This window comes from Suncus etruscus, chromosome 15 (assembly GCF_024139225.1).
Source record: "Suncus etruscus isolate mSunEtr1 chromosome 15, mSunEtr1.pri.cur, whole genome shotgun sequence".
NCBI classification, from domain to species: Eukaryota; Metazoa; Chordata; class Mammalia; order Eulipotyphla; family Soricidae; genus Suncus; species Suncus etruscus.
The window spans coordinates 72,910,843-72,931,416 of NC_064862.1; the positions used below are offsets into that span (position 1 = coordinate 72,910,843).

The 20,574-nt window shown below is 50.9% G+C and overlaps 1 protein-coding gene across 1 annotated transcript; it reads right to left on the bottom strand.

Annotated features, from left to right (window-relative positions):
• Nucleotides 1–273: 273 nt before the first annotated feature.
• TMEM270 (transmembrane protein 270) lies at nt 274–20,563 on the bottom strand. Its single transcript, XM_049788159.1, has 5 exons — nt 20,544–20,563; nt 16,327–16,441; nt 3,910–3,999; nt 904–1,329; nt 274–555 (listed from the first exon to the last, which is right to left on the bottom strand). Exons 1-5 carry the CDS (start codon nt 20,561–20,563, stop codon nt 274–276), a joined length of 933 nt encoding a protein of 310 aa, XP_049644116.1.
• Between the last annotated feature and the right edge of the window lie 11 nt (nt 20,564–20,574).

Here is a 20,574-nt window from a genome sequence, read left to right on the forward strand (position 1 = left end):
TGGCCTTTTCCTAGAGACTCTGGGGGGCTTAGTTTTCTCAAATGAAAAATGGAACCCCAACCTGACGCCCTGGGGGTCCCACGATTAAACAGGAAGCCGATATGAAACTGCTTTCTGCCATCTTCCAAGTACATTCTTCCCAGATGGGTGCAATCACATACATGCAAAAACATCCACCCATGTGCGGCCCTGTACATACACATATATAGACAGACACACAGGTCTGTGCAGAGAAGAAAACCCTCGGCCAGGTCGGTCCAGGAGATCAGACATTTATTCTCCAAGGGCTTCAGGCTCTGTGAGAACTGGCCTGGGTTCGGGGTCCAGGAACTCGAACAGCGGCCCCGAGGCCTCCTGGAGCTCAAAGTCCTGGGTTTGTGCCAGCTGGTCAGTGTGCTCGAAGGCGGCCTGCAGCAGGTGCGAGACCAGACAGGTGGCCCAGGTGACCAGATAGGCCAGGTGCCAGGAGGGGAGGGCCATGCTGCTCTCCATCCACCAGTACAGGCGTTTCGACAGGGCCAGCAGCTCCAGCACAGCGCGGTTCTCAAGCAAGGTCTGGGTAGCCGAACACATGGCATGACAGGTGCCCAGTCCGAGCTCCGCCTCCAACCTCCTAAATCAGCCAATCCCAGCCCAGCTCTACCTTAACGCTCTCCTGTGCCCGCCTTCGGGCCACGCCCACTCACCTTTGAAGGACCAGCCAATCCTGCTCCTCCCTTCCTAGCCCCGCCTCCAGCTTCCTGGCCACACCCACCCATCTTGTAGGACAGCAAATCCTGCTCCTCCCTTCCTGGCCCCGCCCCTTTTATTGCCTCCCGAGCCCCGCCCACCCGCTATTAAAGCAGTCAGCCGAGTCTCTTTCCCGCCCTTTCACCCCAGGCTCCAAGCTGGCCCCTTACCCACCTTGTAAGGCAGCCGGCCCAGGCTACAGCCGCGGGCTTTCTGCAACAGCCTCCAGGCCAACAGTGCAAGCAGTAAAGTCGCCAGCAGGAGGCTTTGCACACACGACAGTAGCAGGTGTGTCCAGGTGTCTAGCGACAGGCCTCTTGGCTTCAGGACACCGGAATGGAGGGAGCCCAAACTCAGGGTCCGGGCACAGCCCTGCATTCCTGCCCATGCCAGCCGAGGGCCCTGCAGCAACAGCCACAGGGTGGCCTCAACCAGTGCCCGGAGGGCCCGGCCTACAGGACAGCCAGCGAGCCCTGGCGGTGGGTGGTCCTGCAGACAATTGGGCCCCTGGGCCTCCCGGCTCAGCCCTGACAGCCAGTGGTTGAACAGGAAGATCTTAACCAGAAGGAAATCGTAGACATAGAGCCGGTTCTGGACCACCTGACAAGGGAGGGCAAGATGTGAGCCCCACTGGGGCAGGCACTCTCACTGTCCACACCGTACCACAGATTTTCTTGGAGGGTGGGGAGCAGCCGGCCTCTTGGCTTCCCCATACCCATAAATGCTGCTCATGTGCTCTGGTCTGGCCCTTGTAAGGACCCATTCTCAGGAGCGAAAGGGTTGTCCATTATAGCAGGGTTCTTTCCCTTGGAATATAAAAAGTGATAAATGAAACTGCAGATGGTGGGAGCAGGGAGATGATGCTGTGGGCTTTAGCATGTTCCATCCCTGGCACCAGGGTCGCCCAGCACCACTGGGAGCAGTGAGTCAAGAGTATCCCCCAAGTTCCACCAAGTGCATCCCCAAACCAACAAGCAACAAAAACTCCTCTGGCTCAGAGGTTTTCAAGTGTCAGCTGAGGGAAGGCGGCTGCTGGACTGAGAGAGCAGCACTGCTGTGTTGCTGCTGCCCAGGCCTGTCCTTTATATCCTGATTCTGGTTAAGGAGTGATTGCAGACCCTGTATTCCCCGGAATTGGAACCTGGACCAGTCACTGATCCCCTGCCCCTGGATTTGGCCCTTTACCCCTGGTGTCCAGAGAGCACATGGGATGGGTCATGGGCACAGAATTCACCAGCCCCAAGAGGGATAACGTGTCTTCCCTGGCCACCCATCACTGGGAGATGGGGGGGGGGTCTAGGGGAAAAAGTTGCAAACCCCAAATCTTTATCAGAATCTCAGAGCAAAAAGACCCCTCTCCTGGGTCCCAGCTCCCCTGTGAAGGCCTCTTCCATCCATTGGAACCCCAGGTACCCTGCTCAGGACCACCTGGACCCTGAAGAGACACATCCAGGTTAGCTGCCTGTCTTCTAGGGGTGTGGCCTGAACGTCCAATGGGCGTTACCTGCAGTTCAAGGGGCGGGGTCTGGTGCCAAAGGGCAGGGGTATGTGGGAGCACTTAAGTGTGCAGCAGCCCCCAGAATTAATCGGAGCAGAGAAGATGTAAACCTCATTACTTCCCACCTTGAACTGACAAGATTGGTAGAAAAAGAGAGCAGGGACTCAAGTTGCACAGCAGCCTGGGCAATGGGGAGCACTGGTCGATTGTTTCTTTCCTCATCTAGGCCATCCAATCCTGATACCCAGCCCAATGAGAGGTTATTACTTGGAAATGTAGTGCCAACTGTCAATGTGTGCATAGATAGAGTGGGTTTTTTTAGGGGGGGTCTCCCACACAGTGCTCAGGGGCCACTCACTCCTGGTCTTCTCAGCCAAGCAGGCAGTTTGCTATACTGATGGGCAACTGTGCAAGGGACCACCTGGCCAAAATCACAGAGCTTGTGTGATGTGACTTGGAAGACCTCCAGAGTACCACCCAATACTTGTGAGGCCTATTGTGTTAAGGCTTCGAAACTGAGTCCCATAGGTGCCTCTGGGTGCTGAACTGTCTCCCAGCCCCTTCATTTGCATGTTTTAAAAAGACCTCTAGGGGCCAGAGAGATGTACAATGGGTAGGACTCTTGCTCTGCATGTAACTGTTCCTCCTTTGATCCTCAGCAGCGCATACAGTCCTCTAAGCCTCACCAGGAGTAACCCGAGCTCAGAGCCAACAGTAAGTCTTAAGTATCATCAGGAGTGGCCCTCAAACCATAGCACAGCGGTAGGGCATTTGCCTTGCACGCGGCCAATTCAGGACGGACCACAGTTCAATTCCCGCCATTCCATATGGTCCCCCCAAGCCTGCCAGGAATGATTTCTGAGCACAGATCCAGGAGCAACCCCTGAGCACTGCCAAGTGTGACCCCCAAAATAAAATATATAAAATAAACACCATGGAAAAAATCAATAAAAATAAGGGGCCAGGGGCCGGAGAGATAGCACAATGGCGTTTGCCTTGCACGCAGCCAACCCAGGACCTAAGGTGGTTGGTTCAAATCTCGGTGTCCCATATGGTCCTCCATGCCTGCCAGGAGCTATTTCTGAGCAGATAGCCAGGAATAACCCCTGAGCATCACCGGGTGTGGCCCAAAAAAAACAAAACAAAACAAAACAAAATAAATAAATAAGGGGCCAAAGTGATAGTACAATAGGAAGGGCATTTGCCATGCACATGGAAAATCCCAGGTTTTGCCATGGTTTAGGGGTTTGATCTCCAGCAGCCTATATGGTTTCCAGAGCAGCCCCAGATGTGGCCTCAAAACAAAACAAAAGTTTAAATAGAAAATAAAAAAGAAGTACTGCTGGGCGGCTGGGTCTAGGGCCAGAGCAATGGAACACTTACCTTGCATGTATGAGGCTCTGGGTCCCACTCAAGGCAACTCATGGTGCCCTGAGCACTGCTAGAAGTGGACATACACACATAACTAGCACAACCAGGCATACTCCCCCCAAAAAAACTTCAAGCAATTTTTTAAAAGGCCGATGAGAAGGACAATGCTTAGTATGCAGATGAGCCATGGCCTTCAGAGATCAGCCCCAAGACTGTTGAGACTAGAGCAGGTAGGCAGTCTCCTGGGAGCTCTAGGTTTTAGAGTCAGGTGAGGCAATGGTGAAGGCCCCCCAACCCCCTGATCTCCTCACCAATGCTGTGAGCTTCATGGCCAGCAGGAACACCCCCAGGAGGCTAGGTCTGGACAGGCCGGAGTCCATCCCTGCCACCTCTCCCCTGCCCTGGAGAGGCAGTAAGTGACATCACAGAGCATAGGGTGGGGCATACAGTAACCCCAAAGTCCTCTTCTCCCTGATGCTCACTCCTGGGAGAAAACTGGCCATGAAGAGAGCCAGTACTGGGGCTGAAACTGGAGAGAGAAAGGCTGTTGGAGAGAGATCCTTTCTCAGTGACAAAGGCTGGAGTTCTGCATGTGGCCAGGGCAATAGTACAGCAGTAGGACATTTGCCTGGCACATGGCTGACCCAGGCTCAATACCCAGCACCCTATATAATCCCCCAAATTTGCAGGAGTAATTTCTGGAAGCTGAGCCAGGAGTAAACTCCTGGGCATCCCTGGGTGTGTCCCCAAAACAAACAAACAAAAAAAATCAACAACTTTTCATTATAAACAATAGGAGCCATCAAGGAGATGAAGCAGCTAGGCCAGTAGAGATAGCTGCATCCAAACCATTGTCCACGAAGGCTGAACCAGGAGTGAGAAGGAAGAAGCAAAAAGGAACCTTCCAGAAGTGGTGGGGGAGAGATCACAGAAGTTAAGGTGCTTGTCCTGGATGCAGCCAATGGCACCGCACACTCTCTCCCTGAGTGGGTGGGGAGCCAGGAATAAACCCTGAGAATGTCTAGATGTGACCAAAAAAATAAAATAAGATGCAAATAAAAGACAATTAGGAACCCGCTAAGATAAAGCCTGAAGGCATGAGATGGAGGGAAGATGGGGGTAACCTGGACCACAGCGAGAAGAGGTGATGCCATAAATGAGCAGCAGGGGGCGCTAGGGCCGGCAGGAAGCCAGGAAAGGGACAGAGACTCATCCCCACAGCAGCGGTTTCCTGAGTAGTCCACCCCAAGTGGTGGAAACAGGGGCAGGGACTTTAAGGGGGAATGCTGACCCTCGGATGCCAATCTCTACTCATGGCGGTGGGCATGCTGGCCCTGAACACAAAGCGGCATTAGCTCCCTGCAAGGACTTCAGGAGCCTGAGATAGCTCCAGGGGCTGAACACGGCTTTGCATAGGGGCACAAGGGTTCCCTATGGCCAGGAGTGACCACTGAGTTCCTCTGGGATGACCCATAAACAGAAGGAAAGGAAAAACAGACCATAGGGTTCCAGATACCCCAGAGAAGGCACACACACACACACACACACACACACACACACACAGGAAGACACCTCTGCCTCTCATGTGGAGAGGAGGGCCAGATTGGGGGAAGAAATACTTGGCAACCTACACCCATCACCTCACACTGCCACACGCCCTAGAATTCTAAGGCTCAGAGAAATAGAACTGTGAAGAGGACGTTTGCCCTGCACACAGTTGACTCAGGTTCAAATTTCAGGCATCTCATATGGCCCCCGAGCACAACCAGGAGTGATTCCTGAGTGCAAAACCAGGAGTAACCCCTTTGTCCTGCTGAGTGTGGCATTCAAACAATTCGTTGTACGGCTCAGTGGATTTGAGGACTCCACTACCAAGTCTCCTAAGCCCCAGGGACCCCAAGGCCCTTGCTTGTCCCTCTGCTCCCAGGGCAACGCCCTCTCCGGGGCTCCCCATTAACCTAGCAGGGGTCTCAAACTCGCGGCCGAGGGCCGTTTGCGGCCCTCCATACAACATTTTGTGGCCCTGCCGTAGAGGAATCTTTTTTTGTTTTGTTTTGTTTTGTTTTAGTCGTTTGGGTCACACCCCCCAATGTTCAAGGCTTACTACTGACTTTGCACTCAAGGATCACCCCGACTTTGCCCTCTGCGGCCCCCAGGTAAATTGAGTTTGAGACCCCTGAGGCCACTTCTTGATCGCCAAAGTAGAGGCTAACAAGACTCTGTGGCTCTAGGAAGGTTTCAGAGAAGGGCCACAGATCACTTGACTGAGGCTCAGGACCTTGCCTGAAGCATGAAGGCCCACATGAACCCCACTACTTCCAATCAGCCTAGAACCCCAAGTGTCCTGATCCCTTTCATCCTAAGGTCAAGATTCCTAGTTATTGTTGATGACATGCCCTGAGCCTATAATAATGCTGGGACACAGGCCAGCTGCATAAACATTTGGTGAGTGAATGGGTGGCTGAGTAAGTGAGACTGAATGAGTAAGTGACTGAGTGAGTGGCCGAATTAATAAATGAGTGGATGAAGAAGTGAGTAAACAAGTGAGTGAATGAATGAGTAAACAAGTTATTAAAGTAATAAATGAGTAATTCGGTGAATGAAAGAATAAATGAATAAATAAGTGAATGAACGAATGACCTCCCAGCTCCCTTCTGCCGGGGTGAATCCCAGAGGGCAGCAGGATCTGCATCTGGGATCCCTCTGTCTGGTCCCTCGATTCAACATTAGGTTCAAGCCCACCAGGTTCTCCTATGGCCTTGGAGATCTCCCCAGCTGGCCTCACCCTGCAGGTAAAAGGAAGTTGGGGGCTGACGCTGTCATCAACGGGGACCGTCCCCCTACGCCACGCAGGCCCTGCGGAGATTTCCCCCTCCCCAGCGCGGAACCAGGGCGATCCCCTCCCCTCACCTAAGGCTCCGCGACCCCCCACAATCAAGAAGGCCAAGCGGGTGCAGGAGCGCAGCGCGACCGCGCGGGGGCAGCAGACCCGCGCTTGGCGGGCCCCGGGTGTTGCTTTTGTTATTAGTTTCCTAGGTAGAGAAGTTGCGCCATGCCAGGGAGTTCGGCAGGTGCAGGCTCCGTGGGGCTTGGCTGCGGGAGGTGAAACCGTGGAGAAAGGCCTGGGCCTTCGACTCCCTCCTGCTTTACCAACCCAAGTCAAAGCTTCTTCACTTGATCTCAGATCACACACACACACACCACACACACACACACACACACACACACACACACACACACACGCACACACACGGCATGCCTTCCAGGAACCTGGCCTTCTTTTTGCTTTTTTTCCTAACATGACGTCATCGAAACCACTTACATGCCATCAGGATGATAATCAGAAATGGGCGGCCCAGGAGCGCCTCTCCTGGTTGGAGGAAAACCGTTGCAGAGAGAGAATTGCACGACATGCCAGGCACCGCCTCACCCCCCACAGAGTGAGGAAAGCGAGAGAGGGGAGGGAGAGAGGGGAAAGAAAGGAGAGAGAAAGGAGAGAGGGACTCTCTGACCTGAAAGACTCAAATCTACCTTGAAGTCCCTTATATTGTACGTCCTGTCTATTGCTTTCCCCTGATCTTTGCAGAAGTTGGGTGCAGTGAGCTGTGTCTGGTTCACTCCAATGTTTGGGTTGGTAAGAAAGTGAGCTTCCCACAAGATAAAAAGGAACTCTGGGGGTTGGAGCAAGGGCGTTCTCCTCGCATGTGGCTAGTTAGGCTGGGTTCAGTCCTCAGGATCTCATATGGTTCCCTGAATGCCAGGAATGATCCCCGAGCACAAAGCCAAGAGTTAGCTCTTCATAATGCTGGGGGCGAAACAAAAGAAAAAAGAAAAAAAAAATTTAAACTTCTAAGATCAAAATGGGGGGTGGTGGTTTGCAGGGGGTAAGGAGCTTGCCTTGTACTCGACTGATCCAGGTTCTATGTTCAATTTCTCTAAGGGTTCTCCAAGCTCTGCCAGGAGTGAACTCCCTGAGCACTGCTAAGTGTGGTCCAAATAAACAAAAGCAAAAATTCAAGTCAGGTTGATGCTAGAAAGGGCTGGAGAACAAGCTTATGTACTGGCAGCCCAGATTTGCTTTAGGAACCACATGGGCCGCTGAGCACCATGGGGAGGGAAACCTGAGTTCTGAGTAGGAAGTGGCCCTGAGCACCACCAGGTGTAGCCAAAAAAAAAAAAAAGACTATAAGCTGGGAAAACTGGCTTTAAAATATGTCCAAATAAAGGTGCACAAATTGTATTTATAAACCAACATGTAGAAATACTCATTTTTACAAAACTATTGTGTTTGAAATTCAAATGTCTATTTCGAAATCCCAAAGAAAAACAGAAATGAGTTACTCAATGAGGGTGATGGATGTTGTCACCTTGAAATTTTTACAGGAAGAAGCAGAGTCTGGCCTCAAAAGGTGGCCCTGGGGAAGATCCCAACAGTGTTTTCTTTTCTTTTCTTTTCTTTTTTTTTTTTTTTTTTGGTTTTTTTTTGGGCCACACCCGTTGACGCTCAGGGGTTACTCCTGGCTATGCGCTCAGAAGTTGCTCCTGGCTTGGGGGACCATATGGGACGCCGGGGGATCGAACCGTGGTCCGTCCAGGCTAGCGCAGGCAAGGCAGGCACCTTACCTCTAGCGCCACCGCCCGGCCCCTCTTTTCTTTTCTTTTCTTTTCTTTTTGTTTGGTTTGGTTTGGTTTGGTTTCTGGGTCACACCCGGCAGTGCTCAAAGGTTATTCCTGGCTCTATGCTCAGATATCACTCCTGCAGGCTTGGGAAACCATATGGGATGCCGGGATTTGAACCACACTCCTATATATGCAAGACAAACACACTACCTCCATGCTATTTCTTTGGCCCTCTCAACAGTGTTTTCTTTTTTGGGGGGTTGGGATTTGGGTCACACCCGGCAGTGCTCAGGGGTTACTCCTGGCTTCAGGCTCAGAAATCGCTCCTGGCAGACTCGGAGGACCATATAGGATGCCGGGATTCAAACCACCATCCTTCTGCATGAAAGGCAAATGCCTTACCTCCATGCTATCTCTCCGGCCCCCAACAGTGTTTTCTTAATGAGCAGCGGACAGCACTGTGGTCAGGGCACTGCCTGCCTGTACCTGACTCGGGTTCCATTCCCACCACCACACAGGCCCCTTTGTAAAGCCTGGTGCAGTCCTGGGGGTCACAGTGCCTCTGCATACTCAGGCCCTTGCATAGTACCCATGGAACTCCTGAGCACTGCTTTTTGCTGCATGCCCCACCCCGCCCCTGGTAGAATAAAGTTAACATAATAATGCTTTACAATGGGCCAGAGCAGTGGCACAGGCAGTAGGGTATTTGCCTTGCACGTGCTAACCTAGGACGAACTGCAGTTCAATCCCCCAGCATCCCATATGGTCCCCCAAGCCAGGAGCAATTTCTGAGCACATAGCCAGCAGTAACCCCTGAGCGTCACTGGGTGTGGCCCAAAAACCACACACACAAAAAAAAGCTTTATAAATGTTTGTTAAACGGATATACAGTGGGGGCCAGAGGGAGTAGGGTGTAGGGCACTAGCCTTGCATGCAGCAGATTCGGGTTCGATCCCCTATACCACATATGGTTCTCTGAGCACTTCCAGGAGTGATTCCTGAACATAGAGACAGGAATTAGCCCTGAGCACAGCCCGGTGTGCCCCACACACACAAAAAAAATGTTTAATCTTTTATAAAACAAACAAAAAGAAATGCTAGTGGGGCCGGTAGATAGCTAAGGGACCATCGGTGACCTATGTACAATCCTTATTCCACTTGTTATCTCAAACATAGCCAGCTACAGCCCTAGAGACCCCACAAGCCTTGCTAAGGTGACTAAAGTAATTACTAGTCATCAGGATCCAAACAACTCTGGCCTTTGCATGAACCACTGGCTCAGGTGAAGGAGAACTGGCAGAGGAGTCTTTCAGATCTCCTGAATACAGTTTGGAAGGAAAGAGAAGGGAAGAAAAGAAGGAATGGAAGGGAAGGAAGAGGGAGGATGAGGCAAGGAGGCGAGAGAGGAGGAGAAGAGAAAGGGAAAAGGGAAGGGGGAAGAAAAAGAATCAAGAATCAAAAAGAGAGGCCAGAGAGATAGCACAGTGGTAGAGTTTGCCTTACATGCAGCCAACTAGGGAGGGACCCGGTTCTATTTCCAGCATTCCATATGGTCCCCCAGTCTGCCAGGGGCAATTTCTGAGTGCAAAACCAGGAGTAACCCCTGAGTGTCACTGGTTACGGCCCAAACCTAATAAATAAATACATAAAGTATTAAAAAAAAAAAAAAGAGGGCCCGATAGCACAGTGGCGTTTGCCTTGTAAGCAGCCAATCCAGGACCAAAGGTGGTTGGTTCGAATCCCGGTGTCCCATATGGTCCCCCGTGCCTGCCAGGAGCTATTTCTGAGCAGACAGCCAGGAGTAACCCCTGAGCACCACCGGGTGTGGCCCAAAAACCAAAAAAAAGAAAAGAAAAAAGAAATCAGGGGCTGGAGCTGTGGCACAAGTGGTAGGACAGTTGCCTTGCACACGCTGACCTGGGACAGACCGCAGTTAAATCCCCTGGTCCCATATGGTCCTCCAAGCCAGGAGCTATTTCTGAGCACATAGCCAGGAGTAATCCCTGAGTGTTGCCAGGTGTGACCCAAAACAAACAAACAAACAAAAAAGAATAAAAAAAGGGGCTGGAGAGATAGCATGGAGGTAAGGCGTTTGCCTTTCATGCAAGAGGTCATCGGTTCGAATCCCAGCGTCCCATATGGTCCCCCGTGCCTGCCAGGAGCAATTTCTGAGCATGGAGCCAGGAGTAACCCCTGAGCACTGCCGGGTGTGACCCAAAAACCACAAAAAAAAAAAAAAAAAAAAGAATAAAAAAGAAATCCCAGGGGCCAGAGAGATAGCATGGAGGTAAGGCACTTGCCTTGCATGCAGAAGGACGGTGGTTCAAATCCTGGCACCCCATATGGTCCCCTGAGCCTGCGATTTCTGAGCATAGAGCCAGGAATAACCACTGAGCACTGGCCGAGTGTGGCCCAAAAACCAAAAATACAAAAAACAAACAAAACAAAACAAAAAATCCCAGAATGGGGCAGGAGAGATATGGGGAGGGGACTTGTATCACACATGACTGACTGAGATTCCATCCTCTGTACCCCATATGTTCTCCCAAGCCTTTCAGGAGTGATCCCTAGCACAGAATCAGGAGTAAGCCCTGAACACCACCAGGTATGCCCCACAAATAAAAGAAGCCCAGGAGGTACCAGAGAGACTGCTCAGTGGGCTGACATATTCAGAGCATCCTAGATCCATCTTCAGCACCACAGAGTTCCCTGAGCAAATCCAGGGGCCACGCCCAAAGTGAGCTGAGAGGCCCTAAGCATTATAGGTGGGACTCCCAAACCAAAATAAATCAATGGAAATCTTAGAGGTTTCAAGGGGGTGGTTGAAAGAGCTAGAGTTTGTTTTGCATGAAGGAGCCTCCCCAACCCCGTTTCCATCCCAGTATTGCATGGCTCCCCCAAGCACTGCAGGGAACCTGCACCTCCAGGAATGACCTCGAGACCCTGAACAACTCTAGGTACAGCACTAAAACCAAACAAGCAAACAGAAAATCCCTGAGGTCACAGGAGATGACTCAAAGGCTGGTCCCAAGACTCAAAGCATACACTTTGCATACAGGGGGCCATATTAGATCTCTGTTCCCCCACCCCATGACCCTCTAAACACATTGAGAATAATCCCCAAGATCAGAGCTGGGCATAGCCTCTGAGCATTCCTAGATGTATGGCCTAAAATAAGGAAAGGAAAGCAGTGAAATCCTGCAGCCACCTTGTCCCCCACCACTGACACCCCTGTGGTCTCACCACCACCATCACACACACACACACACATACACACACACACACACACACACACACACACACACACACACACACACACACCACACAGCAGGCAGGGACAAGACAGAAAAGTGCACATGACCCCTGAAACCGCCCAAGGATCCATCGCAGGCTTCCTGAAGATTTCGAACTGCTAAGGAATTCCTCCAAAGAGGAAGAGAGTCAGATCAGATACAAACTTATGACTCACTAATAGGACACGGAGAAGACACCTCCGCAGGGTCCAGAAACAGAAAGAATCTCCACTTCGAAGGAATCAGACAAAATGCAAATGGAAACTGTGGGCGATGCTATCTCAGGCTCTTTTGCAAAGCACAGAGCCTTCCTTGTGAGGTCGCACCCACAATCCTGTGGATGCAGTAACACCTCCCTCCTACACAGCCCTCATCTGCGAGAGGGGTTCCAGAGCCCAGGAACCTAGCTGGCCCCAAGTGTGAACAGACAACACCGTGATGACAAGCCCTTGTCCTGGAGTTACAAAACTGACAAATGAAGCACGTATGCGTGTGTGTGACCAGCAGTGACAGAGACAGTGATGATCATGGGGACTTCGTGGTAGTGGGGTACAATCACTGTGGTCAACACCACAAGCATTAGCCCTACAATGACCATGTTATCAAAACTAATTTTGGGGAGGGTTATACCTGGCAGCATTCTGAGATTACTCCTGGCTCCTACGCTCAGAAATCACTCCTGGTGGGCTCAGGAAACCATATGGATAGCACGGATCAACCCGGGTCAGCCACGTGCGAGGCAAGCACTTGATCTATACTATTGTTCCAGCTCCTCAAAGCTGCAATTTTAAAAAGATTTTTATTTTCAAGAAAATAAAAAGTGGGGCCGGAGAGATAGCATGGTGGTAAGGCGTTTACCTTTCATGCAGAAGATCATCAGTTCGAATCCCGGCGTCCCATATGGCCCCCTGTGCCTGCCAGGAGCAATTTCTGAGCATGGAGCCAGGAGTAACCCCTGAGCACTGCCGGGTGTGACCCAAAAACCACACACACACACATACACACACACACACACACACACACGAAAAAATGTGCAAAACCATGGACTGAGAAAAAGAGCAAAGCAATTTCCCTTTCTACATGAAACTGTGCTGTTTTTTAATCTCCCTATTAGCCTATTTCCCAACCACTGGATTGTTTTTACTACCCTTTAATGGGGTGCAAAGTTTGAAAAGCATGTCTCCCACAAACATCCGCTTGTGAGCTAAGGATCACGTGCCCAATTATTTGTGGTAGTGATTGTTCCCATTAGCCCTGGAGCGCATGAATAAGTTGGGAGGATCTAGGTTATGACTAAGTGCTGTTTCAAATGAATGAGGGGGTGGCGTCATCATCCGTGGAGAAACACCTCCCAGAGACTGTGTCACCTGCAAAAAGAAAGTTTGAGAGCGTTGGCAGAAATATTTCCGAATCCACACTGCACAATCAATCCTACGCATTGTTCTCGACACAACTGTCACTCAAAGGGTAAAAAAATGACCAAACAAGAATTTGGGGGCAGAGCAGGGAACACAGATATGTCAGTTTCAAATCAGTTTCACCAGAAATGCTGGGGAGCACAGCAATGTCAGTTTCAGATCAGTTTCACCAAAGGTGCTCTGGGAGCACCAAGATGTCATTTTTAGATCAGTTTCACCAAATGTGCTCAGGGAGCATGGCATGTCAGTTTCAGATCTGACAATGTCAGTTTCAGATCAGTTTCACCCGGAACTGTTCCGTGCTGCATGAAGGACTCCGCAGCTCCAGACGCTCTAAGAACTTGAGATCTGGACTTTGAAAACAAACCAGATCAAGCAAGGATGGGAAAGAAGAATGGTCCAGCTCTCCCCTCCCTACACACACACATACACACCCAAGTCGGGGCCAGGACCCTGCAGTCACCGAGGTGTGTTCCAGGAGAGTGAGATGGAGAAGAGTTCAGGAATTAGCTCATCAAATTAGCACTGTCAAAACAGCATTCCGGCTGGGCATGTTTTGTGATCCATTAAAACCGAGCCAGGAGACCGCGCCCTCCTATTAGCGAAAGAGGACGCTGCCTGGTCCTTAATAGTTTAACAAAGCCAATTAGAGCTCTTCAAAAATAAAATCAAAATACTGACTGATGAACTTCTACAAGAGCGTATTGTACTCCCTCTTCTTTAGTGGATGTCTGGAAGTTTCCATAAAATGTTTTGTTTCCTTTTTTCATAAATGTTTTAAAAGGGCTGGAGAGAGCTTAAGAGGTGGAATGAAGTCTTTGCATGCAGTAGTCCTGGGCTCAATCCCTGACCCGTCTTTCTCCCCTATGGTGGGGAATAGGACCTGAGCACCATCAGGAAGGAAGCCAGATTTTCAAACATGGCAAACTCTATAAGATACTGACAGGAACAGGAGTGACTTCTGAGTGTAGAGCCAGGAGTAACCCCTAAGCGCTGCAGGGTGTGACCCAAAAAACAAAACAAAACAAAAAAATACTGGCAGGAAGTAGAGTATTGGAGGAGTTGAGGGCCCAGTGGTAGGGTGGCAAGTGAGTGGGGTTAAGGTCTGGGGCTCAGCTGGAGGCCAGAAACAGGTCTGGAATGCAGAGAGCTATTGTGGAACGGGGGTACCTATGGCCTCTCAGGGGAGACATGTTGCTACAGAGTCTAGAGTTCAGGGGACAGGCAGGCTGGGAATCGCCCAAGATAGTCACTCTGTAAATAGTGTTTAGAAGCACGAGAGATGAGCTCACCTAGGAAGCAGGTGTTGATAAGGGGCCCCCAACTCAGCCTGCAGCTGTCCTGCTTGACCTCGGAAATGCTGGCACTCCAGGATACAAGAGCAGTTTCTGGGAGAGGCAGAACACCGAGAGGAAGTTGCTTTCTCATCCCCACAACCTACGAGTCTGGGCCCTGCTCCCTTCTAGACTCCTGCTCCCTTTATTGAGCTTCCAATGGGAGCTCAGTAACCCAGGGACCCTTCCCAGCTGTACTCTGCTGGGATTGAACTGGGGGCAGCCCTGTGCAAAGCAAGTGTTTGGCCCTTCAACTCTCCCTCTGGCCCCTTATACTCAGCCCCTTATACTACTCACCTCCCCTTTCCTCATCATCATCACTAACACGGGGGCTCCTGTATGATCTGTTGAGGGGCTGCACTCACTCTAGCTGCGGGACTGGCTGGGGGTTGCCACATCTGTGAGCTCAGAATTTCTCACACCACGCACACATACACTGAACACACACTCACACATTCACACAACCACACATATTCACACGACCACACTCTCATATTCATACAACCATCTCTTCCCTCTTGGCCACCACACACCAGGCTGCACACAGTAGGTGTCAGACATGCATGTTGGCACCCATGGGTGAGAGCAAGAACAGCATGAACAACAATCCTCTGTCCCCCTGGGGCCACCCATCCCCCACCCTGAGCCTGGGGAGGCAGACCAACCCCGTGGCTGCCAGAAAATGAGGGTCCCCAAAGGCAGAAAGTTGGGGAGACCAGCCCAATCCCTGGACTGGCACCAAGTTTCACAGGTCAGATGGGAAAGACAGAATGATAGTGAAGAAAGGCCCGTGGGATGGGGGGACCCCAGCCGTATGCACCTTACTCTTAGCACTCACCCCTGCTTTCCAGAAGTTGCACCCTGAGCAGCCCCACAGTCGCACTCGCAGAATACACCCTTCCACACTGATACCTCTAAAAGCCTTGTCTCCCAGAACTCAGGCCCACTGGTGGACCTCCCTCAGCGACAGGCTCTCCTACCATCCCCCAAAACTTAGGTCTGCCCCCATCCTTTCACCCTACTTGGGCAGTAGGTGGGTCATTGAGGGGTTATTACAGAGGGGGGTCATTGAGTTATAAGCAATAGGAAAGGCTTTGGAGTTCCCCAGGCTCAGGACCCAAGAAGAATCAGAGGAAGCAAAACAGGTAGAATAGGGGAGAGGGATCAAGAGAAGAGGGGCTGGGTCTGTGAGATAGGGAAGCATCCCACCATCTGACCCTCCTCTGCCCTCCCAAGGCCCCTGGGATAGTACAGGATGGTTATTGAGCCTATGCTCCTTAAAGGGCCCATGATAGTGGTTCTCCACGAAGCCCTCATCCCAATGTGGACAAAGAGGGCAAAGAGGAAGGGCTGAGGGGCGGAGAGGTAGAATGGAGGCAAAGCATTTGCCTTTCATGCAGAAGGACAGTGGGTCGAATCCCGGCATCCCATATGGTCCCCTGAGCCTGTCAGGAGCGATTTCTGAGCTTGGAGCCAGGAGTGACAGTTGAGCACTGCCAGGTGTGATCCAAAAACAAAACAAAACAAAACAAAACAAAAAAAACGAGGGAGGGGGGTGATCTGGCTAGGGAAGGTTAAACAAGAAAATGGACCAATTTGAGCATCTTTTTCTTTGGGCCACACCCCACAGTGCTGAGAAGTTATACCCACAGTGCTCCAGGGGCTACACTTGGCTGTGCTCAGTGCTCAGGGGCCACATTATGGCACTGAGGGCCATATGTGGTGCCAAAATTCAAATTATTCTTGTAGGTGCAGCTGAATGCAATGCCAGTGCTTCAACTTCCCGATTTTCTATCCAGTCCTCAATTCAAGCATTTTAATGAGGCACCCAAGTATCTCTGTCTGGTGACCCAAGGCCACCTGTCCAGATGTGCTCTTGGGGTTTCAAAGGAAAGAGAGATGCAGATAAGACCTGGAGCATAGATCATTGTGAAGGGCAAACAAGGTTTGTCTTGAAACCCCAAAGGTTTTTCAATACTGAGTGCCCCAAATCAATATATTTCGGGACACACGAGGCAAAGGAGGTACAGACTTGAGACCATCTTGGTCTCCCAACACCCTACCATGCCAGGGATGAAGATGAAGATGAGTCGAGGAGGGTCCCCTATCCCCACTTTGCTGAAGTCCCTGTTGTTCCAGATCACTGCCTTTTCCCTTCCTTCTGCCATGAAGACAGGTCTGGGGACAAAGTGGCAAGTGAAAGCAGGTGAGAGCCAGATCCCTGGTACATCCCAGGGTCCCCAACTCTGCTCCCTTTGGGTCTGCACTGGCATGCACCTTCTTGACACCCAGAGGCACATCCTGGGATCCAGCTGGACTTGGGTCGAGCTAGGTTTGGACCCTGGCAGCCAGAATCTGGCTTCTCGGCTGCCTTTCCTTAACATGGCTCTTGCCAAAACCTTGCAGGTTGAGAAGCTCAGTGACTCAGCCTAGGGGGCAGGTGGGCAGGGAGGGCAGGACTCCAAGTGCTCATCTCAGAGCCATTGTATCCCCTGGGTGCCTGCCACTCTCCCTGAGAGGCGTTTAGGGCCCTATGGGAACTGGCACACCTCGCCCCCACCCACATTCTATATTGGCCCATTCTGTGGCCTCACCTATGCCCTGAGGAGGAAGAGACGAAGTGCAGCTTGGTAAGTGGTGGAGCTGGTCAGTGTGTAAGCACAAACCCCACTGTCCCTGCCATCAAGATCTCCAGCCTGGGCTCAATTCTTTTTCTTCTTTGGGTTTGTTTGCTGTTGTTCTTTTGGGCCACGCCCTGACTCCTGGAACCATGGGATGTTAGGGATCAAACCTAGGTCAGCCCCGTACAAGGCAAGCACTTTCCCTGTTATACGATTTCTTCAACTCCATATGCTCAGTTCTTTTTTGTTTGTTTGTTTGGGGACCACACCTGGCTGCATTCAGACCACATGGGGTGCTGGGGATCAACCCCTGGTTGGCCACATGCAAGGCAAATGCTGTACCACTGTGCTATTGCTTTAGTCCCTCATGTCAGTTCTTTTTTTTCTCTTTTTCTTTTTTTGTTTTTGTTTGTTTGTTTGTTTTCACACCTGGCAGCATTCAGGGGTTACACCTGGCTCAATGTTCAGAAATCGCCTCTGGCAGGGTCGGGGGACCATATGGGATGCCGGGATTCAAACCATCATCCTTCTGCATAAAAGACAAATGCCTTGTGGGGAGAGATAGCACAGCGGCGTTTGCCTTGCAAGCAGCCAATCCAGGACCAAAGGTGGTTGGTTCGAATCCCGGTGTCCCATATAGTCCCCCGTGCCTGCCAGGAGCAATTTCTGAGCAGACAGCCAGGAGTAACCCCTGAGCCCCGCTGCATGTGGCCCAAAAACCAAAAACCAAAAAAAAAAAAAAAGACAAATGCCTTACCTCCATGCTATCTCTCCGACCCCTTTTATCTCTTTTTCATGCTCAGTTCTTTTTTTGTTGTAGCTTCGGTTTTGTGTGTGTGTGTGTGTGTGTGTGTGTGTGTTGTGTGTGTGTGTTTTTGAGGGGGCCCACATCAGGTAACGCTCGGGGGTTATTCCTGGCAATGCTCTCAAAAATCGCTCCTGGCTTGGGGAACCATATGGGACGCTGGGAATTGAACCGCAGTCGGTCATAGGTTAGACGTGTGCAAGGCAAATGCCCTACTGCTGCGCCACCACTCTGGCCCCATGTTCAGTTCTTGTTTTTTGTTTTTGTTTTTGTTTTTTGTTTTTAGGCCATACCCGACATTGCTCAGGGGTTACTCCTGACTGTCTGCTCAGAAATAGCTCCTGGCAGGCATGGGGGACCATATGGGACACCGGGATTAGAACCAACCACCTTTGGTCCTAGATTGGCTGCTTGCAAGGCAAATGCCGCTGTGCTATCTCTCCAGGCCCCCATGCTCAGTTCTTAAGCCTCATCTTATACCACCGCTCAGCAACACCAAGCAGAGCTGTGTGCCCCTCCCCCCGATCTTTCTGCAACCCTCTGATACCTGGGATTCTATATTGACATTCTCTGGGATCCCTGCATCAGCAAACCCAGATGCTCCTCCTCTGCCTGGAGATGGGGGAACCTCATGCTGACTGTGGAGCCCTCTCCAATTCTCTTCTCACTTGGTGCTATGGTTCATCCCTACCAGTTGTACTACTAGTTATATCCCAAACCTAGACTCAGCCCTAGACTGTTCTCCCCTGAGCTAAGACACTGGCATCCCTGGGCTGGTGAGATGGTATGAGGTCTGGGTTAATTCCCTGGTAACACACACACACACACACAAACACACACACACACACAAACACACACACACACACACACACACACACGCATGCACGCTTACTAGGGCTTGTACATGCTGGTATAGGAAAGAAATCACACTGTGTAGGGCTGGGGGTCCCCAATAGCAGCAGCATGGATTGGAGAATCACACTTGGTTTGTGGGATGATGCTGGCGACTTCACAGCTCATCAGCTTTCCCCTTCCTGGGCAAATTACTAGGAGCCACCCCTAGACTCCCAGAAATACCACCTTAATCAGTCCATGTGAAATGACCTGGTGCGTGATGGGCCCCTTCTGCTCCCACTAAATGTGCCTATGTAAAACACCCCGTTCCAATCATAGGTACCCCTTCTGCCTAAAAAAATGCCTTCTATTGTAAAAGTTTCTTCAGTGCTCATCTTATTTGTTTGTTTGTTTGTTTAGGTTTTAAGGCCACACCTGGTGGTACTCAGGTCTATTTCTAGCTCTGTGCTCAGGGATTATTGCTGGCCAGGTTTGAGGGACCATATGGAGTGCAGAGGCTAGAACCTGGGTCAGCCATGGACAAGGCCTCTTGCCTCACTACTGTACTGCTGCTCTGCCCCCTGAATTTTTTGTTTTTGTTTTTGTTTTGCACACACGCAGCAATTTCTGCCTGCCCTGATCTGGGTCTCCAAGTTCGGCTGGTGCTTTTGAAACTTGAGCTGAAGAAAGAAATCAGCCCTGGAGTTTGTGAAACTGAAGCCTGCTCAGCCTCACCACCCCAGAGCTGCACCTCCCAGAACTTTCATTCTGATTCAGCACATCTGGGGTGAGGTCCGGGAATTTACCTTTCTAAGTCCCCTGTTCTGACTCAGCAGCTGCTCTGTGGACTTGACTTGTAGAAGCAAAGACTTCAGTGGCATCACAAGATCACTCGCCTCACGTGGCTATGTAAGGCCCGAAGCCAACTTTATAAAGTTCAAGTTCAGTTCCCAGGTCACATTTGCCTCGTTTCAATGTTTCCAATACCGACAGCCTGGATGAAGGCTACCAAGCCGAACTGGGGTCATCTGGGAACTTTTCCGTTACCTGGATGAGCATTCTACACAGGACGATTGATCCCAGCTCCCTTCTGGCCCCTAAGAATTCCCACAGCTTAGGGCCGGAGAGACAGCATGGAGGTAGTGTTTGCCTTTCATGCAGAAGGACGGTGGTTCGAATCCTGCCATTCCATATGGTCCCCCAAGCCTGCCAGGAGCGATTTCTTTCTTTCCTTTTTCTTTTTCTTTCTTTCTTTCTTTCTTTCTTTCTTTCTTTCTTTCTTTCTTTCTTTATTTCTTTCTTTCTTTCTCTCTCTTTCATTCATTTCTTTCTTTCTTTCTTTCTCTCTCTCTCTTTCATTCCTTCATTCCTTTCTTTCTTTCTTCCTTTCTTTCTCTCTTTCTTTCTTTCCTTCCTTCCTTCCTTTCATTCTCTCCCTTCCTTCCTTCTTTCCTCTCTCTCTCTCTCTCTCTCTCTCTCTCTCTCTCTCTCTCTCTCTCTCTCTCTCTCTCTCTCTTTCTTTCTTTCTTTCTTTTTGGTTTTTGGGCGACACCCGGCGATGCTCAGGGGCTACTCCTGACTGTCTGCTCAGAAATAGCTCCTGGCAGGCACGGGGGATCATATGGGATACCGGGATTCGAACCAACCACCTTTCGTCCTGGATCGGCTGCTTGCAAGGCAAACGCCGCTGTACTATCTCTCCAGGCCCCAGGAGCGATTTCTGAATGTAGAGACAGGAGTAACCCCTGAGCGCTGCTTGGTGTGACCCCCCCCCAATAAAACCAGAAAAAAAATAATTCCCAAAGCCTAAAAGCACAACCCGGTCGCAGCACAAAAGGATGTCAGGGGTCCAAAGGTCACCAAACACCAACATAAAAGCGATCTAGGAGCCTGAGACCTTCAGGGGGCCGGAGGAAGGCCAGGAACTCTGCTCTCATTGGCTGGAGGTGGAGGGGGTGGAAAAACGGGATGTCGTTTCTTTCTTCTGATTGGCTACCTTGCCTCAGCGGGAGCCACTCACCGGGGACGGGGCGTGGCCATACTCACACACG